This window comes from Gobius niger, assembly GCF_951799975.1.
Source record: "Gobius niger genome assembly, chromosome: 21".
Classification (NCBI taxonomy): Eukaryota; Metazoa; Chordata; class Actinopteri; order Gobiiformes; family Gobiidae; genus Gobius; species Gobius niger.
In genome coordinates, this window is record NC_136872.1 from 2,101,137 (window position 1) to 2,126,869 (window position 25,733).

Sequence of the window (25,733 nt, forward strand, 5' to 3'; positions counted from 1 at the left end):
CGTGTACGTGTTCGTGTACGTGTACGTGTTCGTGTACGTGTACGTGTACGTGTACGTGTACGTGTACGTGTACGTGTACGTGTACGTGTACGTGTACTCACTGCTCGTATCTGTGCAGCGCGGCCTGCAGAAGGCTCAGCGAGTACACCAGCCCAGAGGCAAAGCTGCGCTGTTCTCCAGGAGGACCCCTGAGCCCGGGGCCCGGCACCAGGGGCCCATTCAGGTCGAACTTCTCCTGAGCCTGTTTACTGATGAGCTCCGCCTTCACACAAAACACAGAGCAAGCACACGCAGAGTTTATGTACAGTTTAAAACATAAAAAACCTCTAAGCTAATGTCCATGTTAAGCAGTTTTCTCATTGTGTGGCCTTCGCTTGCATGTCGTAATCCCTGAATATTTTCTGTGCTTTAAAGTCAAACCTTCACCAAACACATTCTGACCACGTCAAATTGTCCCTACTATGATGTTTTGCAACTTTGACACTTCCTACTTTCTTTTGAACAAGAAACAAGCAGAAGACACTCACACACATTGTTTTATCTTATACAAACAAGACAAAGGTGTCCAAAGTAGGAGATAAAAGCATAATACAGGGCCTTAGGCTCCTCTGCCTGGACATCCTCAGGAGGGGGTCTCCACACCGCCCCCCTCTGGACAGCAGGAGAAGCGTACCTTACAGATGAGGCGGGGGATGAGCAGCAGCACCAGGACGCAGTCATGGTCTCCTCCGTGACGCACAAACGAATCAGGCATGAAGGAGGTGAGCAGCGCCACCTGTCTGTTCAGCTGCGCCACCTCCATCTTCCTCAGCTCCATCTCAATGGCCTGGACACAGCAAACACTCGCTTTAACAACGGCCGGGGGTCATGTCTGGGGTGCAATAACATTCTATAGAGTCTGTACTTCAAAATTAACTGGTATAAAGTGCTTATCATTTATCATTATTTTCATAATTATAATAGATCTATTCATGTGAGATCTATTCATGTAGGGCCCTTTCTCCGAACAGTTCGATCTACACCACTGTAAATATATGTATTCAGATGCATTTCGAGTCTTTTTAGGGTTATCAGTGCACAATTTACAATCTTAGGTTCTTTATTCGTACCCGAGTCCGCTGCCCTCAGTGACGCCGAAGTTTGTTAGTATAAAAGACAATTGCTGCTGGAATAAAGCTGTCTGTATATCTCTTGGACATACATTTTGGTAGGTACTGAAAGTGGTGGTTCATGGGGTGCAGAGGGACCTGCGTGTTGCTGGAGCTCAGTCTCTGCAGCTGATTGTGGCTGGCCAGTCAGCTTGCACGCCCATTTCACAGTCTGATTGAGGGCATTCTTATTTTTGTCAAACGATAGTAAACAAGAAGATAAAAAAAAACTCCCCCTGAACAGAAACCGGCTCAAGACTTTGGCTGTTTTCCTGAACATCAATGACCATGTGGTCTCTGCATTTCTTTAAATCCAAATTATTCTCCCATTCATTTATATTTAAAAGCAGAATAATCCACGTGTTCCCAACTGTTTTAGATTTTCTTTAAATAAAATAATGTGTCATCTTCCAGTTCTGACATACTGATATTTTGAGATCGTCCAACTCCTGACTGACCTATGGCCTCTCCCACAGCTCTGTCGGTACGTCTAAGCTCAGCTCTTACCTTCGCGTACGCCTTGGTCTCTGCAAACTTGATCTTAAAGTCAAACAGCTCGGCCGGGGGCTGCTGCACCTGCTCTGTGCTGGCGCTCTGCTGACTGAGCAGCTCTCTGTTGGCCTCCTAAAACACCAAGTACAAATGGGAGTAAAACAGTTTTTACTAATAGCTAATAAGGATTCCTGTATAAACATTGCGACCCCCCCAGTCCCACCTGCAGCTGTGCAGTCAGCTCCCTGTACTTGCTGATGGTGTGCTGGTAATCGGCCACAGTCTCCTGGGCAGCCTCCACTCTCTTATCAGCCTCTCGGACCTTGGCCCCGCTCAGGTCCAGCTGCTCCCTCAGCTCCATCTCCGTCTCCCGGGCGTTCTCCTGCAGCTCGTCGTTCATCTCATTGATCGCTTCCTACACACAATGACAAAAAATGTATCTGCCGCACACAGTTCAGGATGGAATGTTATCCATGCGAGCCTTTTCTTACTGTTCATAGACAATAAAAAGGAAGAGGAAAGAACCATAGAACAACTCCATAATTTAGCATTTGAAAATAGCCATGTGTTAAGTTTTGGAATATGCCAGGACCTGTGGAAATCTTGGCAGTTTGCATAGTCCTAAACTCTATTAAATTAAGAGATTATTGAATTAAAGATTCCCTTTGCAATTGAAATGGTATTATTTTAAAGTCCAGACCAGCTCCTCTGGACCACAGTACGGTGCAGTGGCAACGGCTTTGCTGCACTAACCAGGTCAGTGACGGTCTCCCTGAGCTCCCGCACTCGCTCCTCCAGGTCCAGGTTCCTCTCCGTCAGCGTCTCCACCATCTCCTCCGAGCCCAGCGCCGCGTCCACCTGGAGAAACAGCATCGATCTGTGACACAGGAGCCTCCACATGTCTGAGCTTAAGAGAGAGCACGGCTGGCACATGACCTAAAATGTACTCAATTGCCACTTTATCTATGCAGATGCTATAGCAACGTCAGCGCCATCCAGTTAATCGCCAAAATCACAGTGACATATCAGACCATATGCATCTAGAAAATGCATCTACAAATGTGAATTGTTTTGCCAATAGTGTAGTTAAACTCATCAGGCTTCTATGGAAAACCTTTGATGGCTACTTGGAAAGGGCTGAAAGGCGACTTTGAGGCCCCTTGGTGAAAGTGAGTTTGTGTGGACCTGTTCTTTGAGCTCGTCGATGGTGGCCTCGGCCTGCTTCAGTTCCTCCGACAGTTTGTCCTTCTGAGCTCTGAACGTCTCCACCTCCGTGTTCTTCTTCTCCATCTGCTTCTGCAGCTTCACATGCTCCTGCTTCTCGGAGGCCGACAGGTCTCTCATCCTGGACACAACACACACACACACACACACAAAGCTCAGGGACGGCACAAGCTGTTCCACTTAAACATACTCTATATACCAATGCATTTCCCCAGGTTTGTTCTGAAGTTGTTTATTTTCAGAAGGATTATTTCAATATATATTTTCTAACTTGATTCATTGAAAAATAGTTTTAATGAATTCAGTAATGTTCAATCATTAGACAAACCATTTAAAGATGCTTACTAAAGATATTTTATACAATTCTAGATCGGACCATCTTGTTGCTATTCCCTATGCCACTAATGCAAAACCAGGAGCAACATTTTCATTGATCCAACGACAGAATGTGAGACACTCATTGTTTGTGATCGGTTTATTACTTCTAAGTTTCGCATCTCAGTCAGGATCAGGTCCGGTCTTTGAAACGTCTAGTCTTTAGGTTGGGTTGTTTAATAGCTTTGTTTTCCCCATTCATTCCCAGGGTTCAGTGGTTAGCATTCATTGTATCACTGTCCCATGTTCAATAAATATTGCTCACGACGAGAGAGGCTACGGCTTCCTCTGCGGTCAGTGTTTTCACTTAAATGACTGACCTGACCAGCGCCTCCTTCAGGCGGCCGTTCTGTTCCTCCAGCTGTTTGACGTGGTAACTGGACGCCGCCCCGTCAGACCCTGAAACACAGAGCAACAGTCATCAGCTGATCTCATGGAAGGTTTCTAGTTTTGAGACTAGACACCTAAAAATATACAATATACAAAAAAACAATTATGTTTAAACATTAAAACTTCAAGTGAATCTTGATTGTGAAAGTGCAGGAGCAAAAACATTGAGAACAAAGCAAAATTAAATGTTTGTAGAATGAGCTCTTAGTGGCTGGACTATGTGAACATGCCTTTCCTGTTTTCAAAGCTAAGAACCTCCAGAGTTCAGTCCAGTAGCTTCGATGACTGGAGACGGCACTAGCACTAATTAAGCTTTATTATTCAGAATAAGCTCAGCGTGCAATTTAAGCCTGTTATTGGAGTAGTTACAGCATGTTGTGATACGTTCTGAATAAAGACTAAGGTTAGACAAACATATTTGTGTATCACGATACAGGTGCTTCGATACGATACGTATTGCCCTGTACTCTGTAACAATATATTGAGCACACCCCTGGTATTTTTGCATTGGGTTCGGCAGTTCAAAAGCAATCTCAAATCTGGCGCTTTTGCTCGTCAGATCTACCAGCCCATTCTGTGGCAGTGACAGCAGCAGGTTGTATACTTTGGAGGAGACAGTGGAGGATTTGCTTTTTTTGTTCAAGATGAGGTTTATATAAAAGATCCATCCATCGCGTTTCGAGTTGCAGGCCTGAAGGAGAGCCAGACCTTTCTCGGAGATCTCGTGGCGAAGGATCTCCAGGTCCATGGACAGCTCCTCCACCTTCTCCTTCAGCGTGTCCACCTCCACCTGCAGCGACTCGGCGCGCTCCTCCGCCATCTCTTTGTCCAGCGTGGCCATCTCTATGGCGTCCGCAGTGTCCGACATCTCCTCCATGTAGCGGTCCTTGGCCTCCTGGGCATCACGTGCCTCCTGACAACACACACAAATAGAGTGAAACAATCATCTCATACTGGCCGTTCACAAACAGGTGATAACTTGGGGAGTATTGTCCAAAAGGGTCATTATCAGAGTATCAGAGTAAGTTTACTCAGTTACACTCACATGGTCAAAACAACTAATAGTACTTTGTGTGAAGTTTGTACAAATCTTACAATACCGTACTTTGAGGAAACACTGGTCGCCTGGTGGAGTAATATTGTGTATGACCTTTACTGGAGTCATTATTTGGGTTATACTTTTTACTTGTACTTACTCTAGTGCAGTCAATAGTCTGGAAGTAAAGGCTGCTGCACATGTGGCAGGACACTGTGTCGTGGGTTTGAGTCCCAGCTCTGACCATACACTAAATGTCTCTTCCCAGTTTACTGTTCTATTGAATAATCCTTCAAAAAATTAGCACCTGTGCCCACATGTGGATACAACCTTAGACTGTGGTTAAAAGCTGCATATTGAACAGCTGAACAGAGTAGAGTGAGCCTGACCTTCTTGGCCTCCTTTATGTTGTTAAAAGTTGCATATTGAACAGGTGAACAGAGTAGAGTGAGCCTGACCTTCTTGGCCTCCTTTATGTTGTTAAAAGTTGCATATTGAAAAGCTGAACAGAGTAGAGTGAGCCTGACCTTCTCGGCCTCCTTTATGTTCTTAAAACTTGCATATTGAACAGCTGAACAGAGTAGAGTGAGCCTGACCTTCTCGGCCTCCTTTATGTTCTTAAAACTTGCATATTGAACAGGTGAACAGAGTAGAGTGAGCCTGACCTTCTTGGCCTCCTTTATGTTCTTAAAAGTTGCATATTGAACAGCTGAACAGAGTAGAGTGAGCCTGACCTTCTTGGCCTCCTTTATGTTCTTAAAAGTTGCATATTGAACAGGTGAACAGAGTAGAGTGAGCCTGACCTTCTTGGCCTCCTTTATGTTCTTAAAACTTGCATATTGAACAGCTGAACAGAGTAGAGTGAGCCTGACCTTCTCGGCCTCCTTTATGTTCTTAAAACTTGCATATTGAACAGGTGAACAGAGTAGAGTGAGCCTGACCTTCTCGGCCCCCTTTATGTTCTTAAAACTTGCATATTGAACAGCTGAACAGAGTAGAGTGAGCCTGACCTTCTCGGCCTCCTTTATGTTCTTAAAACTTGCATAGTGAACAGCTGAACAGAGTAGAGTGAGCCTGACCTTCTTGGCCTCCTTCAGCTGTTTCTGGAGCTCGTTCTGCTGCTCCTGCATCTTGCTCTTCCACTCCTGCAGCTGCTCCAGTTGGATCTTGTGCTTCTCCAGCTCCTTGAGTTTGGCCTTGTCCTCGTTCCTCTTCATCTTCAAGGTCTCCAGCTTCTCCTCACGGTCCTTTAGCTCCGCACGCAGAGCTTCCTCCTCCTGCCAATACAACACACACACACACGTGAGACAAACACACACACACCACCGTGTGAGACACATGAGCAGGCTGTCGCTGTGACTGAGTCCATGTGTTCCACACAGAGAATAATAATGCTATTTCAGGCCGGAACGACAAACCAATCAGAGAAATGTGTCATGTGACCTGCTTATTTTCTTAAGTACATTCCAAATGTTGTTTTATGGGCAATGTGTTCGAAGATCTGTTAGAACAGCCACACCTCGTCTCTCAAAAACAAAAGTAAAAGATCAAGCCTTTGCAGTCGCCATTTTTATTTGTGTTTTCATGTCGTAATAAAACTCTGTTTAATAACAAGCCAGTGTGTGGGACTGATAACGATGAACATGAATTACGCCCATTTTTAAATGTTGTCCAGGATCTTCAGTTTGAGAAGTCTGTTAACTGCCCAAAAACAAATTATATCTGAAACATTTTCCCACAGGGTGTATTGTAGATGGGCCTGGTGTCACAGCCTTTATATTTTTGATTCCTTTTTTAACTATTATTTTTGACGTTAAGTTTTGTTACAATTTCCAGCTGTTCGGTCCCAGGACCAACAACCTCTCTTCTTCATTTGAATGACTAACTTTGCGACAGAATTACAAAAGGGTGAGGATGATATCATAGCATTACTGGGTCTGGTGTTTTTACCATTTCAATCATCGACCATTTTCTAGGCAATAGAGGGTGAAGATAACCATGAACATTTAAATGTGTCTATATTGAATCAGATCTGCACCACTGGTAGTAATTAATATGCCGTTCTTGCTTTGTATAGAATGTGTAAGTATATGAGGAGAGTGAGTGGAAGAGCCAGCCTAATGGTCGCTGTTCCACCACCAAACCAATCACCGATGCATTCTCTGTGGTAATTAGATGTTAGACACTTCATAAAGTAGTTTTATCACATCATAGTTGGGGAAATCAGAGTATCCACAAGAAACCCACACAGGCAGACAAAACATGCAAAAAGAGACCTCACTGGCCCAACAATCAAACCCAACATTAGTACGTGTTGATTATTGCAGTCGGAAGGCTCAACCCAACAGCTTTGCGTGGTTTCAAAAGTGTGCACAGAGTGTGGAGAGTCTACCTGCGTGGAGAGGCCTGGCTCCACCTGGTCACAAAACAACACAGTGACAGAGATCTAGCACGTTTCATTCTTATGTACTCAAAAGCGGGACCAAAAACACACATTCACCTTCCATGCAGAATCTACATGGAAGGCGACTACAATGTCATTTGGATTTGCATTTTCCAACTCTAAAATGTATGAACTGGAAAACCTGTTCATTTTGTCAGCTGAAAATTGTTTGTCAAAAGTAATGCTGACTAAAATCGGACTTAACCATAACCGAGTGCAATTTCAGTTCGGCTTTAGTTTTCATCCTTGTCTTCGTCGCCTAAATAAAAATGAACTCAGGGACTAAAACCATGTGAACTCCAGTGTATATATTTATGTTGCTTTTTGCCGCTTACGCTAGTTTCCCTGACAACATCACACGGCATCCGACTATTATCCGATATTGAGCCTAAGTCGGGATACTCCACGCACAAACATACTGCGGGGACGTACCTTGCTGGCAGTGGCTGTGGCGGGGGCAGGTGTAGGAGGGGCAGGTGTAGGAGGGGCAGGTGTGGCGGGGGGCTGGGCTGCCTCACTGATGTCCGAGTGGGAGGAGGACAGGCTCTCGCGGGACGCCTGCAGAACACATAACACGAGCGTGGGACATAGGGACATATCCAGACTACTCCTATTAAGAAAGTTATCTGATACTGCACTTTAATAAGAATGAAAGTAATTATAGTTATACAGGAATAGGGCTGGGTACAGTTAAACGATACCTGTCTAGTATCGAAAAATAAAGTTTAGGTACTACCGATATCGGAAAAAAGGAAAGTATAAGCTGGTACAGAAAAAAAAAAAAACTGTTTAACTTTAGATACAAGTTTGGAAGTTGTTGCATTAAAAAGGAAGTGACTTGGTTGTTTCAGTTCAAATTAATGTTGTAAACGGTTGTTCAGGTATCGGTATCGAAAACCAAGTATCGTCAAAGTACTGGTATCGGGAAAAAAAAAAAAAAAGTAGCAGTACCCAGCCCTAGTGGCAGGCTTAAAGCTGAGGATTTGATCATTTATGACAATGCTGTTTCACATTTAAATGGATTTCCACTTAAAAAATGTCCATGTTTAGTTTGTTACTCTGGGAAAAGTAACAAATGTGCTAAAAGGATCTACACAATATGAATTCAGTATCAGAATGCAGTACTATAGAAATAATTTGAAAAGGTTTGAAAGCCCACTTTGTGCAGAAAAGAAGAATATCTACGGTTACAGAGGTACTCAGAATATTAATCTTGATAGTTTTGACTTTGCCAATGCAGTAAACTACCACAGAGACGACAACAGGATGTGCTCTGGCAGGAATTGAACCAGCAACCCTCCACTTCCCTGGCAATCGCTTAAACCACATCCCCCCCAACCCCCTCTTGACTTATCAAATGGGTTAACGGAGTTTCTCAGGTGAAAAAAACCACAGGGTAAAGTAAATATTCTAATCCCAATGACTTCGCTTAGTTAAATCTCACTCAGAGGCCACAGGAAAACTACTGCGTTAGATTACTTTTTTGTATGAAAAGGTAGCCTGGCCAGCCACCAGACAGCATCCTAGTATACAGATAAGCCAGTCTGGTACTGCTCCATAGAGATTGGATTTCAAGGCAGAATTAATATGTGCAGAGTGAACCAGTCAGAGAAATGTGAGTGTGACGTGTTCATTTCCTTCAGAATATCCTCTACAGCAGTAGATTCGAACCCAATCCAGTAACGTGGCAAAAAAGCACTTTATTTTGAACAAAAGCTTTTCAAGCAGCTCTTGTCTCTAAAAAACAGAAGCCCAGTAGCCAAAATGAGCAAAGCTATTTTTGAAAGGTTTAGAAATTCAAACTGATCGGTCTGGGCCAGTGGTTCTCAAACTTTTTACCTCGTCAAATTATTCGATCTACTAACTTGGTCTAAAATGGGTTTAAAGCAGTACTAAGTAACTCATGCCCCTAGAGGCCATAGATGCCACTGCAGTTGTCGCAGCATGTTACGTTTTTTTACTCATTTATTGTCCGTAGGAGTAAAGACTATGCTGACAGAAAAGACAAAAGGGACAGAGAGATATTGTACATCCAATTACACAATGGAGATCATTTTTTTCACTCAAACTTGGCTGTAAATATTATTCAAGTGGCGCTAGCCCGCAGTTAGCTTGCTTGCTTCTTCTTTGTGATTCTATTAGTGTGTATTGGGGACTCTGACCCGGATAATAACCGGATAACCCCCCAAATAATAACATTAACGCTTGTATTACCCCCAGAGGTACTACGGAAAGGATGTATAAAGGTAAACAAGTTACTTAGTACTGCTTTAAAACAGAATTAAACTGGAATGGAAAGAATGTCAACACATCAGCTGGTGCTTTTCATTTCTGAGGCCTTTGACCAGGAGGAGAGGATGTCATCAGTCTAAACTGGGTCTAACAAAATGACTTGTATTACTAAAGCAAAACTCATGTATTTAAAATGAATCAAATGTAAAGCTGCCGAGAACTCTTCAACACCACCTGGACCAACCTGGGTATCACTAGTGGGACAGTTTAAGAATCACTGGTCTAGGCAGAATGGACCAGATGGAAATCCAATCTCAATGGAGCAGTACCAGACAGTCTTAGTCAGCATAGAAGATATGGAGACCATGAAGCCAGTCCAAAAAAAGGCGACACATTGTAGACAATCCAATGTGTTACTTCCGAAATATGTGCAAGGTCAAAGTTGAGGCGAGAGAGTGTCATCGGTCAAACATCAGTGTAAATGAGCCAGAACTGTAGAAATATTTGTGGGACAGGGGAATCACGGTATAAAAGCAAGTCCAAGTAGCGGAAAAGGGAAATGATGAGTTTGAGCCGAGGAACACTCCCATAAAGCGGAGAAGAAAAAGCTAAGACATGAGTTACTCGACTCAACTTTGACCCCGTACTTTGGAAGTGAGGAATTGTGTTGTTTCAAGGCTATCGGCCCTTAATGTGTTTAATGTGTAAATGTGTAAAGGTTTGCTTAAGTTCAACACGTTAAAGTAAACATTCTCAAATCAAGATTAATATTCATAAGCACTTTAAATAAAGTCGAACGAGTTGACTTTTTGCAGCGTAGAAGAGACATGGGAGAAAGAAAAAACAGTTCCATTAGTCATTAGTCGAACAGTTAAGAAAATCACAGGGTTTAAGAAATGGATCCAGGAGTTGTAGTTTCCGAAGCGACGGTATTAGAGAGAAGTGCCCCCATTCACACCCCTGACCATACCGTCCGGGAGAGGCCGGTTCGCCCGGCGGAGCGCACAAGGAGGGAGGGCAGGGAGGAGGCGGGAACCAGGCGGGGGGTGCTCAACTGGGGTGATGAGAGACACTAAAGGTTAGGCTGCGAACTGGCCCTGCCATACACAGGTCAAACAGGGATGCAGAGGTTTATGCAGCAAAAGAGACGATTTACAAAACCCCGTGTACAGTAGTATAGTTTATGTTTGTGTCATATTCTACACATCAAATACTGCCATACTGCGTAAAATGTGACCCTGTGTGCAATATCCAAAAGTATCACCATTTTCTCACTCCCTGATCATGGTTTTGATAACTATTCATCTGCATGTAGTATCTATTGACTCTAAGCAGTGCCTAATGTATCTGCTGCCCCTGAAAAAGCACATAACAAAATGACAACCAAAATAACATGTCACAGGGATGAAAATCACGATTCGGTCTTTAAAGTGATATGGTAAAGCTCTAACTCCACAACAAAGATAGAAAAGATAAAACAAAGTTCCAAAGTGTGGTTTGCTGCAGTTACTCAAAGGCAAATACATTAAACCTATAAATATCTGACTTCCTGTGACTCAAGAGAGGGTCCTCAGAGAGGGTCCTCAGAGAGGGTCCTCAGGAGGCGCTGCTCTTCCTGATGAGTTAGTAAAAACATAATATAGCTCAAGATTACAGGCAGACAGTGAGTTACTGACGGACAGTCACAGCATCAGGTTAAAAACATTGGAGCAAAGACTTCACTGGAGGAAACTTCCTGCTCATCACTATAGGTGTTTTTGTCTTGAAGCTAACGGCTAACACTAAATAAATATTTAAATAGCACCAACATTTTCAACGAGCCGCTCAAAAAGTACATATACTTTTAGTTTCTTAATTTTTGTGGTGTTTTTTGATACTAGATGTTAGCTCGGAGATAAAAACTCCTCCTCAATGAACATGTTGACTTCTTGTATTTACATCCAATGTAATGTTTTTAACAGGTAGTCAGTGACTTCCCATCAGTATCTCACAGTCCGTGATGTTTTGTGGAACTACTGTATTCAGTGATTTCTGCAAGACATCGCTAATCCTCATTGGGAAAATAGCGAGAGAGGAAGAACAGCGGTGTCCGGAGATGGCATTTGGAAGTCACGTGTCACTAGCGTGTATACGGCTCATTGTAAAACCCGGTGGAGTGTTTATGTCCCCTGGGGCGCTGTGGGTGGGCTCACCTTGGCAGAGCGGCGGGCAGAGGTAGTAGAGGGCTTGCAGGGGAGGAGGAACACAGTTAAACAGTACACACACACACACACACACACATATCCAGGGGGCGCCAGGGGAGGGGGGATCAGAGGTACTTTAAATTGACATCGAGCCCATGGGACTGTCATTTGTGAAAGCATGCACCAGCCACACACCACAGCATGCCATACTCCGCAAAGTGGGGTGAGTGGATATGGATGTTCACATGTGGAGCACGTGGATGAGTTTACCCATGGAAAAAGGTGAACAGAAAATAGAGTACCTAAAAAATAAACATTTCAAGGCAATGTTCCTGCAGAAAAAGACCATGTTCAAGTAAGATCAGTTTGAAGGGGCAGCCAGGAGCAACAAGAACCCTAAACTGGAGAGCGATGTGTAAAAATCACTGTATATGCCGGACGACAGACTTGTAGAAAGGGATTCTGCTCACATTTTCCTGGTTTTGGTACTATTTCTTTTAATGATGGTGCATTGAAGTGACAATTATCTTCCAAACGATTGACCAAAAACAGTAGTTGCTCCGGTTTCCCCATAAACTGGAAACATGCCCCAGTGGCATCAGATGAAGAGGACAAGTTTACATGATCTCCCCCGTGTGGGTTCGTCCTGCGCCGTAAACTCTCGTCTGTTGCTGGCCAATAATTTAATCTCTTTAACCCAGTGCATTTTCTCCAGTTCAGCTTTACCCAAATATAAACACTTCTCGACTGGAGAGCAACAGTACAATGTCTCATTTGAAAACTATGGTCTACAAAACTGATCCCAACCTGTCGATTTTTTCAAGTGCTTTTACCGTGTTTTTTCACTTTTTTGTTGCTTTCTCATCATTTTTTTCCTGTTGCTTTTTTGTCATGGTTTCAAATGATTTGTACATTGACATTTGTGTAGCTTTTTTTCATTGTGCTTCTTTTTACAAGAAGCTTTGAGATTTGGGTAAAGTCAAACTGTGGAAAATGTGCTTGGTTCAGGTGGGGGTTAAGAGGTGAAATAAATCCCTTGTCAAAATCCCTCCACTGTAAAACGATGTGAGTAAAGACAGTGGTCCGATGTGGAAGGACATGCAGAATGGACATCAGCATCAGACATTCCTGCCTAATTGTTTTTGAATGGATTATGTTGCGTGCAATGGAAGCTGAAGCAGTGTCAGAATGATAGAGAAACCACATCCAAAGCAGCAGAATGTGTGTACCTTCTTAAGGCCCGCCGGCATCTGTAAACACAGTTTCATAAACATGACAAATCTTCATACAGGACAGAGCCACATTACAAAGAGTCTAATGCTGGGGGTGTCTCTCCTTCAGCCCGTCAGGAGCGATGAGAGAACTCTACCTGTTTGGTTGGTTTGGGAGTTTCTGCAACATCTCCTGGAGACACAGACAAAGTATGAGTTTTGTGCCAGTCGAAATGGCATAATATGCATTTCATATGGGCCTATACCTTTCTGCCTGGGGATCCTGGAGGAGCTGGACTCGGATGTGTCCGGGGAGGTGGCAGTGGAGCCGTCTTCAACTACCTGGATCTGCACAATAATGTGAACAATCAGACAATAAGAGGGGCAGGTGTTTGTAATAACACCACATTCTGGAATAACTAATCAAAGTTTCTCAACGCATTCGGTAATAAATCTGGTCACTGCACACTTTTAAACACACAGATTTCACATTATAGTTTCCTCTTCACCGGGGCACATGGCATGTCCTTAGGGATGGGTACTGTTAAGGATTTATCTATACTACTAATCGATCCGGTACTTTAAAGGTACTCTTATCAGTACTTTAAAAGGCAAAAAAATACTGTACAAGCAATAGCCTAAGCCTACATTTATTATTTTTTATTACTCTACATTTGGACGCAATTTCTATACAATTTGCGCATACATTCAATTCAATTCAATTCAATTTATCTTTTTTATTTGAGCATCTGAGTTCCACAAAGTTCTTCATAGTACAGTGTTCAGCACAGTAATCAAAGCCAAAGAAAGATATATGCGTAGGTGAATAGGTAAGTGTAGGTAGAAGCTTAAGTTTGTTAGCGCCTACCCCCTTTTGTCTATTGAATATATGGGAGTTAAAATACAAATGTAGGCCAGAATGTGAAATAAATATTTTTCAAAAATAGGCTAGTATATCAAGGATTATGTCTCATGGGTGCAGCTGTAGGGGTTGAGCACTGTAAAATAATAAACTACAGTCACAGACTGTTTTCTGCCACACTCAGCTTGTGTTCAGTGGGTGAACAGCGACTTGCACTGACATGCACATGAGAGTGTGCACGTGAGAGTGCGCACGCGTGAGCGCCACCCTGTGGCCGTTTGTGCAAAAATTATCTCCACTAAAACTCTTTATTTCGGACATTTGTGAATGAAGAAAAGTGCGTGTGACTCGTCTGTTGTTACGTTTCACTTTCTAATCTAAAGCTTTTTACAGCGGGTGAGCGGCAGCAGCTCGGGGGGTTTCTGAGTAAAATAAGTACGTTTTGAATGTTTAACACCTTAAGTCTTTCTCGTGCGCTTCCATAAAGCATGTTTTAGCACCCCTCTCGCCGCACACACGGCTGCAGAGGGAGGCTCAGCAGGGGGATGGTCCGACACCATGCGCGCCCGGGTGCATCCATGAGAGGAGAGAGCCTTTTTAGTATGATTATTTGAGCGCTCATATTTAACGTGGCAACACAGTGACCCTGTTAAGAAGACCAATAAGACTGGAGCTCATCAGTCCAGGTAAACCGGCACACGTGGCCATTATGATGATATATGAGAGGAGAGAGGGAGGTGTGGCAGCTGGTCAGAGGACACAGACCGAGCGCGTTTGGTTTGTCAAAATGACGGAGAGAATTTCTGCATAGTTCAACCTCTGGTACTCATGGTTACTCACGAACGGCTGTCTGGATTGATCGGCCTCTGGAACTCTGGAATTTTTAAAGCTTATTCACTTTAGAAGCTGTCTCCGTGTGTGCTCAAGCTGATGTGTCCCCAGAAGAGACCTACAAACCTGGGACTGTCTGACGAAGATGCCGTGGTTCTCCTCACAGGTGAAGTAGCGCTTGCCCTGGACCGTACCATCATTCTTCCCTTTGGGCTCGTCCAGGATGACCCCGACCCACTTCCCCGTGGCGAACAGTGTGGCCCCAATGTAGGCTACTGTACCGCGCTGACCCTTCCCCGTCACCTCCACGATCGAGCCCAACTGAGCAACAAACAGTTAGAGCAGAATGAGGTCCAGAACAACAATTCAACAATATACAAGGTTTAGATAGAAGTACAAAACTTCCTCTCATTTCATCAAAGCCATCGTGAAAATATAAGGACTTGTGACATCGAATTAACAGACACATCGCCTTGGTTTCAGAGGCTCTGGTTCTTGGTTTCAGAGGTAAAATTTCGACCAATAATGAGAAAAAACGGTCTGTCTGCTTTATTTAAAAAATATCGTGTCATAATACTGTAGAATGTAGAGTCTACATTGGCCTGTGAATAGTGCGCTATAAAAGTGCATGAGTCTAAAAAAACAACAGAATGCAGATGAAGCTTGTGAATGCGATATTTCCACGAAAATTCAAAGGTAGAAACGGTAGAAAAGGCACGTAGAAACGATTGAGAACAACGGATGCCCCACACATCTGCACAATAACTCAGACGGGGGACAAACGTGTGTCTCTTTCAGTTTTTATTTTCTTTTGAATTTTCCTGGCTGGTCATTTTGGTCGAAGGAATTCATAATTACCAGTGATTTGCATTTGAAAGAGGCCAAAAGCTGTAGCAGGTGAATGAAAACCCTGATCAGAGCTAAAGACTTACCTTTGGAGGCTTACTGCTCTCCACTGTTCCCCCGCTGCTCATTTTGCTGATCAATGGGCTGGTCAGCTGGAAAAGGAGAGAGACAGGAATCAATAAATAAAGAATTTTAAAAAACAAATACATTTAAAATTTGGCACTATTTATACAATGGATTCCATCTCTTTAAGGGCATTTTAAAGGAAGAAAGTTATATTGATGTAACAATACATCAATAAAACATGGACTTTGACCTTATTATAGCAGATTAGACTACTGTAACGGCTGCTCACTGGCCTCTCTAAACCAGCTATCAGACAGCTGCAGAACATCCAGAACCAGGAAATACGACAATATTAGTCCAGTGCTCCGGTCTCTGCACTGGCTTCCTGTCACTCAGAGAATAGACTTTAAAACAGCTCTGCTTGTCTACAAGTCTTTTCATGGTTTAGCTCCAAAGTCCATCTCTGACATGTTACAGCTGTATGAACCATCTCGGGCCCTGAGAACTTCAGGGAGGGGTCTCCTGGTGGTTCCAGAGTCAATAATAAACACGGTGAGGCTGCGTTTCAGTTTCATGCAGCTAAAATCTGGAACAGTCTTCATGAGGATGTGAGACAGGCCTCAACTCTGACAATGTTCAAATCCAGGCTGAAAACAGTTCTTTTTACCGATGCATATGACTGAAAGTATTTTATCTGCACTCTTGCCTTTTACTGTAATTGATTAATTTTATGTTGATGTTTTTATAGATTCTACTTGTTTTCTTTATTTATGCAACTGTTGTACCTCGTGTTTTATTCATATATCATTCAATATTAATTGCAGTACTCTTGTATTGCATAATATTTTAATACAGCCTGGCTGACATTGAATCTTGAGTTATATTATAAATTGAAGATACTGTGTATTAGGGCTGCACGATATTGAAGTGACTTGCGATATGCGATACTGCTGTGCAATATCACGATAACAATATTATTGCGATATTTCACTAAACACGATTTTTTTTCAGCAAATTGTGTCAAAAGAAGACTTAAAAAGCACCCAATCAGGACCAAAACAAGGGTAGAATTTAACAAAGCTAGTAAATGTTAAACTAAAACTGAACTTCTACACATGACCTCAATGCATGAGTTTGAGTTTGCAAAAAAAATGGGTTGATCTTAGCTGATTCAATATCCGTATCGCGAGAAGCCACAATATATTGCAACATCACCATCTGACTAATATCGCGATACGATATTTTTCGCGATATATTGTGCAGCCCTACTGTGTACTGTGGGACGTGTACACTCCTGGTAAAAAGTCGCACACCCCAAAGAAGGCAGAATGGTTCTAAGCAGAGGACATTCTATCGCCTAATGTAATTTTTTTTTTCAAATTGCTATTAGACATTTTATTAATAGTTCAGCTCCATCCTGAACAACACTCTCCTCTTCCTGTGCCACTAAGTGTTATCACAAATGAGTCCACTATAAATGTAGGATTCCTTTGGGTTGTCGAGGTCGTGGGGCATTGAATGTGCCGAAACAAAATACACTTAGTCATACGTCCTGTTCACAAGAGTCCGACTGATATAAAGGTCTTCAGGCGGTGCGGCTCACACAAAGGCGCTCATTGAGAATCCAGTGAGGAAGCCGGCAGCAGGAACAGCCTGGCCATGTGAGTTCACCCTGACTCTTTTCTCAAAGCGTAAAACAGAGACTGACATCTCTTTGGAACACAACTTTCAACAATGAGAAATAATAACGCAATCATTCGAATTCAAAGCCACTTTCTCCGATTCATTTCTAGCCCTTAACAGAAAGATAATAACGCACTCAAACCTCGTAGGTGAGTAAGCTTTGCAATACAGTAGACATTAGTAAAAAGAAAAAAAAAGAAAAAATACGTACTAGGTGATCTCACATACTATGCTTTGAAATTACATCCACAGACATTCAGATAGATGTACGACAGACCTCCGTTGAAATGTAGTGGTGCATATGACCACTTATTGTGTATGGACTCTTTCTTATTATGTTATGTGATTTTATTTATTGTCATGTGCCTTTTTCTTGGGAAAAACTTTGAATTATTTCTGCATCATTACCAGTGAGCGTTTTAAAAACAAACGCTCACTGTGTAAAAGGCACTAACCCTGTAGCTTCGACTTCTACAGGAGTGTTAAGAAACTATACTTCAGTCTTCTCTCTAGTGCTCCTGGGCGTGAGCAAGAAACGCACTGTGAACTGAATCTTTAGATCAAAAAGCACATTGAAAATCTAATCGCAACTACCATGTTCATCCAATTGAAGTGTGGTCAAAAACTGTAATCAGATTCTTTTCCATCATCCTGCAGCTCAAACATATAGTTAACCTTTTATGGAAATGATTACATTACTAAATCCTAGCGTCAAGCGGATTTAAGTAAATAAATAAATATAAAGCTGGCAATGCAGATGTGGTAATGATACTAATGGGTATTTCTTATTAATAGTAGTATACTGAGATTTTGACACAAACTCCCATTGCCACTTAACAGAACAGCACAGGAAGACCCAGATCACTTACCCGGGGCGTGTAGGAATGCCTTCTGTTCATAGCCATAGTTCAATTTAAAGGAAACCCTTTTAGAGAGACTAATCTTTCAAACTCCTAACTCGTCTCTGCTCCACATCTTGAGACGTAAGCGCTCGGGATGAGTTGGAAAGCGACATCCCACTGCGCTGGTGAATGTGCTAACCCCCAGCCCAGCCCAGAAGAGAGGAGGGAGGGTTTGTCATCTCCACCACACATGAGCATCAGCCTGTTTCAGATGAATAAATACATTTGAAGACATGCTGATCACGCTGTATAATGTGGGCAGGGTATGACAGAAGAAGCGATGTAGGCTATGGTTTGTTTACGCATAGAAGATGGGCATGTCTAAAGTGTCAAAGTTAAATCAAACTGAACAACTTTTACTGTAGATTATAACCAGGCAGGCACATGGCACAATAAACACGATGCAACATATTTAAACTGATTATATAGCTAGAATGTCCTCGCATTTAAAGTATACCAACTCCCCTTGTCAAGGCAAACCGCTAACCATAATAATATATCTATGAGGCTAACAAAGTAGCAACTAGCAAAGTCATCTTCGTGCAAGCAAAAAACGTGACATTTAATCATTTGGTCATTTAAAAGGCTTCGTCACATACCTGTCATACACACTGGAAAAGTGTAAGTGGATTTATAAAGGCCACATACAGATAAAAACGCTCTTGTTTTGGTTACAGGTTAGCTAGCATCCGCCTTTAGCCAAGCCCTGTAGCAGACGGGGCACTTCCGCTGTGCGTTTGACAGGGAGGGAACAGCGCCCTCTGTGGTCACATTACAAGGCTATTTAACCTCTTAACCCCCACCTGAACCGATCACGCAAATCGAAAAACTTCTTGGAAAAAAGTGTGGAAAAAATAGCAACAAACACGAGATGAAAACGCAAAAAATTACACAAAAATGTGACGAAAAAGATAAAAAATGTGACGGAAAAAGTGATAAAAATGTGATGTAAAACAGATTAAAATATGACAAAAAAGTGACAGAAATGTGACGAAAAAGTGGCAAAAATTTGACTAAAAAAAGACAAAAATGTTGTGATAAAGAGACAAAAATGTGACAAAAAAGTGGCAAAAATGTGACGAAAAAACGACGAAAAAGAAACAAAAAAGACTTTGGAAAATTTGAAAATCTACGCAAAAATGTGATGAAAAAGTGGCAAAAATGTGACAAAAAAGGCACAAAAATGTGACAAAAATACACAGAAATGACACAAAAATGTGACAAAAAAGAGGCCTGTAGGCTTTAAGAAGCTTTTAGATTTGGTTAAAGTTGAGCTGGAGAAAATGGGCTGGGTTCAGGTGGGGTTGAGAGGTTACAGGCACACACTGCACAACATTTTGGATTATAATGTGGCCTACAAGACTACACATGCTCTTATAGTGACCAGCTATGACACAGAAAATGCCATTCTTGCAGTGGGTAAACAAAGAATGGATTTGGATGAGGACTTAACCTATAGAAATAAAAATAACCTTACCTATTTAAATCTCATATTTTACTGCTTTTAGTCAACATCTCCAGACACTCCACTCCCAGTAAAGTTACAGTCAGATCCAGACCCCTGCTGGACTCCCTGCCCACCACGGTCAGGGCAGAGAACACACCGAGTGGAGAGGTGACCTGCTCACAGCAATTTATGCAGAGGTATTTTTCTAACAATAAAAATATCTGTAATAAAATAAATGCGTGCATTTTATTCTATTATTGTGTAATATGGTAGTTAAGTGTGGTTCTAAATTAATGCAATGTAAAAGATGGATCATAAGACTCTCTAATACTTGTTTTTTGTTGGTTAGTTGTTCGACAAAGTGTATTTGATATGAGGACCTAATTGTTGGCCTGTGCGTATGGTAAAACATTTTGTTTAGTTTATTTAAGGGATAATGTAAGCTCACAGAGAGATGTGCTGCACCAGATTGTAGCTAAACAAATACATCTGCGCATCTGCAGAAAAAAACATAACTTATTTAGGCTATGAAAAAGATTTTTTTAAGTGTAAGTATTTTTATCATGTCTTCCTTGCGCTTGTCTCTTATCGTGGGAAGAGAAGGCAAATTCATTGTATAGTAGTGGGCTTAATGACATTTTGTTTTTCCTTATTTGATTCTCACATAATATGCACAGTAAAAGACATATGGTATGACAAAAGAAGTAGCCTAAAATGTCTTCAAAACTAGACTGGTTCTCTATGCAGGTAGTTAATAATAAGTTACATACTCAAGTAGCAGTCTCTCTTTACTTGAGGGTTGTTCTGCTTTTTAGAAATAGTCACTATTGTTTTAAAAAAAACGTTTTATGACACAGTAGCCTACTTTTAGCCTTCTTCTATTTGTAGTAATAGCCTATGAGATCTCCTTACTTTTTCCACAGAGAGTATGTCGCTCTTAAAGTTTGTTTCCTGTAGCATTTTCAACAATATACTTATATACTCGTATGATATCCATGAGTATTTAATTGGATGACTCGTTCTTGAGTAAAATCAGTTGTAATAACACTTGAGAAAGCTAAACAACACTTGGCTATAGCTTTACCTCTGTGTAGTTTTACTATAAATAAGTCTTTCTGGTTTCTGTTCAGTAAATACGTGGGGGCTTTGGAGGTATCCTTGTTGTTGTCCCGTTTGGGTTTTGTGACTGTGGGTGTGTGACAGGATGCTACGTGTGATTATCCCCGAGGCGAGGGCCAACCAGGGCGGATCTGGCCAATGAGACGCGGAGGAGACAGGAGCGGCAGCGCGGCAGTGACGGTGGCAGCGCGGCAGAGAGGGCGGCAGTAGAGCGACCGAGAGCGACAGACGGGCGGAGCGGGCGGCAGAGAGCGCGGCAGAGCGGCACAGAGAGCGGCACAGAGAGCGGCAGGCGAGGGCAGAGCGGCCGCGGCTCAGCTCTGGCTGTTAACGGCGCTAACGGCTCGACAACACTGCTCACACCACAAGGTACAGCTCTCTTTGCTTCTGTAAGTTCGCGTTATCTTGGGTTCGGAAACTATTGACAGGTTGGTTAAAAAGTTGTTGTTTCTCTTTCTCCGACCTGCAAGCTCAGATGGAAACCGGTTTTCAAGTTAGCGTCATAAAAAAGTGGAAGACTTCCGTTTTATCCCTCCTAAATATAACGTGAACTTCTGTCCAGATTCCCGTACATCTCTATTCTGGGCTTTTCGTTTTGAGAGTTAACTTAACTCATCCTTATAACCGTGACAAGCAAATATCATGCCACAAACATCTTTGGTGCAACACAGCATTAATTGCATTTTATTAACTCCTTACTACTAAACTAAACTATTCCATCAAAATGCCGATTATTGCTTTACTTCCGGTATTTAGCGCGTGTTTTCGCTGACTTCACAGTTCGTTTTCCCGAGGGACTGACTGGGTTTAAACTTGATATCTCCGCGTAGTTTCAATGGGGACAATTTGCCGCTCCCACACCTTCAGCTAACACTTTTATTCCTCGCCCTCCTTCGCTGTGACTGTATGAACTCCCCGGTAGTTAAAGCCGGTGAAGGGCGTGTGTGGAGCCGTGTCCGTGTCTGTGACGCCGCCTAAGCTCCGCATTTGTCTCTGTTTTCAGTGTTGCTGTAAAAGTGTGTCGAACTGTCAGGGTTCCTCACATTGTGGACATCACACTAGGGCTGTCACGATAACTACTATATCGACTTACCGTTCAATAAATAACAGATAAACGATATATTTTGGGCTCGATATTTATCGGCGATACATTTATTAGCATTTCCCCCCTGTTTTTTCTTTGTAAAACTTTGATTTCCAACTGAAGCAAATTGAGTTACATTATATTTCATGTTTAGTCCCACCCACTCCCGGTCTCTTGTCGGGGTCCAACATAAAAAATCGCATGTATTGTTAGCATTGACTTTTTGAAAAAGTCAACTATTAAAGGCACTATACAGAGTTTAAAAATGTTAAGATTAAGTATTTTCCTCCCTCTACATGTTCCAACAATGTCCTTGGAGAATGAGCCCAGATCTGTTCCCGACAACTGCTTCTAAAATCCTGCACACTCAAAAAGGTGTTAATTCGGGTCTGAAGTGCCATCATGCATGAGCTTTATATAGAAGCTGCAGTTACACATATGACCTGAGGTGGCAGTAGTGAGTATAAAATGTGCTAACTCACGGACATGAAACTTACAAGGTACAATTGAAGATTTGTCTAAAACGTTACAAACTGTAATTTAATGTAATGTAATTTAGGTGTATTTTCAAGTATCGTTTGTTTCTCTCTTGTAAAATACCCGCGCAAGTGTCGGTAGTTAGCACATAGCTGATTAGCCAGTAGGGATGGGCGATACCACATGTTTTGGAATCGATACCGATACCTTTGGGGTCATTTTTCTCGATACCGATACCGATACTGGTCATTTTATATGGGTGAATGTATTTCAATCAATATACATTTCTAAAACTGGTTATTTTATATAATTAATAGTACATTAAAGTTATATTACTTTAACTGGTTAATTAAACAATGTGAATGTGAAATTAAATACATAAACAAAGTTTAAAATTAATACTTTAATGACAAGCAGAAACTAAACCAGAATGATATGGCTGGCTTAGTTTAATCCCCTGCTGCTGTGGACTGTTTTGGCTCAGAACAAAGATGTAAATCCTTTTATATTTAAAATTGCTGCCACGCCTTCTTTTTACATATGCAAATTAGTATATATACTTTTTGCCCAATATCGATACTTAAAAAGTAGCCGTTTGGTATCGATATATCGATACTGTGGTATCGATCCGCCCATCCCCAGCGTCGTGCCATTAAACTCTTAATAATTGATTTTTTCGAAAAGTCAACGCTAAAAACACATTGTATTTTTTGTGTCGGACCCCGACACGTGACGGGGAGTGTGTGGGACTGTGGAGCTCTATTACAGCTTGTGTGGTATTTTAGGATGTAATGATGCACTTTTAGAACTAAGGTTTACTGCCATTTATATGCCTGAGAGTTCACAGTATCGTTAGAGTCAATATTATCGTTTATCGCGATACTTTCCTGCCTCAATATATCGAACTTCAAATTTGTTATCGTGACAGGCTTACATCACACTTGTGTTTGCGAACAGGCAGCAAAAGCATTTCGTTAGACCTGTGTGTGTGGAATCTTGATTAAATAATGATATTTTACTCAAATTCACTTTGTATAGGCTTTCAGTTGTGCAGGAGTTCTCCATCATAGGCAAAGTTTTAAATTCAAGTTGTCATCTGTTCTGTTGTGTTCTGTTGTGTTCTGTTGCGCTTCTTCGGACAAATATTGCGATTGCAATTTGATTTGCAATTTTTATAGAGTTCGGGAATGTGATGTCATATTGCTAAGCATTATGGGATTACCAGCAATTGTAAACTAATGGAGATTTTAAAAGTTAAAATACTGGAGTTATTGTTCACATTAAAACTCTTGGACGCCACAGTGTGTAGATATATTTACTCAGCAGTAACCCAGCAGCAAACGAGTTATTCCACAGATATTTTCTCCACTTTTTATACTGTTTTTAGCTAATGTTAGTCAATGGAAATGTATGCTAACAGCTGCAAAGATGGCAGATCTCCATGGTAACTGAGTAATTTCCCGAACTCTATAGGCTTTCAGGTGTGCAGGAGTTCTCCATCATAGGCAAAGTTTCTGTTCTGTTCTGTTGCGCTTCTTCGGACAAATATTGTGATTGCGATTTGATTTGCAATTTTTATATTTGATATGTTTAAATGTATAAACTGCTAAAATTATGACTGAAGGACTTTTTGACTGTCAAACAACATACTCTTGCTCAAATTGTCCCACATCAGCGCCCTCTTCTGGAGGGGTTGGGCTCCCACCTTTTCCCGACATTCAGGTCACTCAAACGCCAGAGACAGAAGAATAAAAACGACAACCTCAGTAATCAAAACCTCTATTGCGATTCAATATCGACAAACCTGTCAGCGCTAATAAGCCATGTGTGGTAATGTTCCAGTCAAAGTTCAAAGTCAACAAAGCCCATTAAAACCAGACTGTCATAGTAGAACCAGTGACTATTACGTCGCTTAAAGTGATATGCAGGTTCTCATTCATTCTCCACTGCAGTGCGACTGTCCACGTGGCTTAATCAGTCTATGGAAGAGTTTTGCTCTATTCACGAGTGCAATAAAGGAACCTCAAAGCTTTGTATATGGAGCCACCATGCGCACTCATCACATTTACTACTGAAAGAAAAGATCCAGAACGTCTTGACGAATGGACATATAGCTAACTAGTAATGCTATTTGTAACCAATACGTCTATTTACTGAATACAGCAACTGTTTTTTATTTATTTATTGGTTTAGCAAGGGAGTTTAGCAAAGAGTTCTTTTTCTCTCCCCAGTAACAGTGTCCCCGTTTCTTACAGAATTCTTTTAAAACATCGATTTTCAACGCTCAATATTCAATATCTGTGTCACACTCCGTCATGTTAACAGTTTGGGATACGATCTGGGTAGTTCTGACCTTTAGCCTATGTAACAGAAGTAAAAACGTAATATATTTTACAGAATAACACTTATTTTCAGGTGTTGTCTTTGAGATACTCCTGCAGGTAAAGTAAAAGTAGTGGGGATCCTCCCACATGAAATTGTGAATTAAACAGATACAAATGGCTCTGTGTATGTATAACCTCAAGTCATAACAACGCCGCCCAAGGAGTGACTTCCTGTTTCGATCCAGTACAACAAAATAAAAGCACACAGCTTGTTTCATTGATTAGTTCAGCAGGTACTTGCAACATTACAAGAATATAATTAAATACACACATGTTTTGTGTTTTGTCTAGTTAGGCAGAAAGAATTAATGAACTGCTGAATTAATGAATAAGATGGTGCTTTTATTTTGGTGTGTGATCGAAACAGGAAGTCACTTCTTGGGCGGTGTTGTTAAAGTTATGCACAGAGTCCATTTCTGATGTATTTTAGGCCTTATACAGCCTTAGCCCTTAGAAAAGCGTTTATTCATATTTGTAGATTAGACTTTTTATTGTTTGTTTATTTACTGTGCATTTATTTATTACATTTTTTACCAGCAAAATGAGTTTCCCAGTGGTCAGCCCCTCCGCCCCTCCGCTGTGGGGCCCCAGTCCCTCTCCTGTCTGTGTCAGCCCCGTCCCTGTTCCTGCTCTGTCTGTCAGCTGCTCCTCACATTCCTCACATTAACAGTATCCAGAGGGCAGTAAGTTTACAGTAGAGGCAAAAACACACTCTTCCACTGACTTGTCTCCAATAAATGTGTCCGAGAGTTACTTTAACAAAATTTGAATCAAGAAGAAGTAAAAGTCGTGACTCAAATAATTTCTTGAAAACTAAAAATGAAGTTGGTGAAACTTTTAGTAATGCGTCGATCCAGCTTTTTTGCTGCTGATACTGGGGGTTTGTAACGAATCGATACTAACCGATACTTAAGACTTAAAAGAGCTTGCTTTGAATGAAATATGAATGGTCCTTTTGTAAAAGTGAATTTACAAAAGGAAATATCATCAACCAACAAGGATCACTTGACTTTTCTTCACTAAATATCCATGGCTCCATGATACGGCTTTTAGCTCACATTAATATAAACAACTGACATCATCTGACCATTATAACTTGTGCATTACAAACATGCTATATCTTTAGGTCAGTGTTTCCCAACCAGGGGTATGGGGACCCCTGGCTGTACTTAAGCACTTAGCAGGAGATACTGGGAATTGTTTCAGATTCAAAAAGAAAGTGAAACTGATTAGTATTTCAGTATTAATTTCAATGGAAAGTTAGCTTTAATTGCTTTTCAGTGAAAGGTTTTGATTTT

At 41.6% G+C, this 25,733-nt stretch overlaps 2 protein-coding genes across 5 annotated transcripts in view; one reads left to right on the forward strand and one right to left on the reverse strand.

The window, feature by feature from the left end:
• The window catches only part of LOC306981181 (dynactin subunit 1-like), a 29,720-nt gene extending 11,039 nt beyond the window's left edge, over positions 1 to 18,681 (reverse strand). The window contains exons 1-17 of one of the 3 annotated variants that reach the window (XM_079580735.1): positions 18,524 to 18,681; positions 15,360 to 15,425; positions 14,554 to 14,748; positions 13,001 to 13,082; positions 12,893 to 12,927; positions 12,753 to 12,773; positions 10,311 to 10,394; positions 7,541 to 7,666; positions 5,745 to 5,942; positions 4,338 to 4,542; positions 3,560 to 3,638; positions 2,826 to 2,985; positions 2,394 to 2,498; positions 1,864 to 2,055; positions 1,656 to 1,772; positions 674 to 826; positions 102 to 262 (exon numbers count right to left, since the gene is read on the reverse strand). In XM_079580735.1, coding sequence (XP_079436861.1) covers positions 102 to 262; positions 674 to 826; positions 1,656 to 1,772; positions 1,864 to 2,055; positions 2,394 to 2,498; positions 2,826 to 2,985; positions 3,560 to 3,638; positions 4,338 to 4,542; positions 5,745 to 5,942; positions 7,541 to 7,666; positions 10,311 to 10,394; positions 12,753 to 12,773; positions 12,893 to 12,927; positions 13,001 to 13,082; positions 14,554 to 14,748; positions 15,360 to 15,401 — 1,955 coding nt within the window. In that variant the 5' untranslated portion in view covers positions 15,402 to 15,425; positions 18,524 to 18,681. Of the gene's footprint in view, positions 1 to 101; positions 263 to 673; positions 827 to 1,655; positions 1,773 to 1,863; positions 2,056 to 2,393; positions 2,499 to 2,825; positions 2,986 to 3,559; positions 3,639 to 4,337; positions 4,543 to 5,744; positions 5,943 to 7,540; positions 7,667 to 10,310; positions 10,395 to 12,752; positions 12,774 to 12,892; positions 12,928 to 13,000; positions 13,083 to 14,553; positions 14,749 to 15,359; positions 15,426 to 17,891; positions 18,036 to 18,523 lie in introns of those variants that run through there. The other 2 variants (XM_079580733.1, XM_079580734.1) reach the window with 2 other exon arrangements.
• A 2,074-nt stretch (positions 18,682 to 20,755) lies between these two features.
• tdrd7b (tudor domain containing 7 b) overlaps positions 20,756 to 25,733 on the forward strand; it is a 30,622-nt gene continuing 25,644 nt past the window's right edge. For both annotated transcript variants that reach the window (XM_079579579.1, XM_079579580.1), the window contains exon 1: positions 20,756 to 20,859. The gene's annotated coding sequence lies outside the window, so the exon portion shown is untranslated. The remainder of the gene's footprint in view (positions 20,860 to 25,733) is intronic.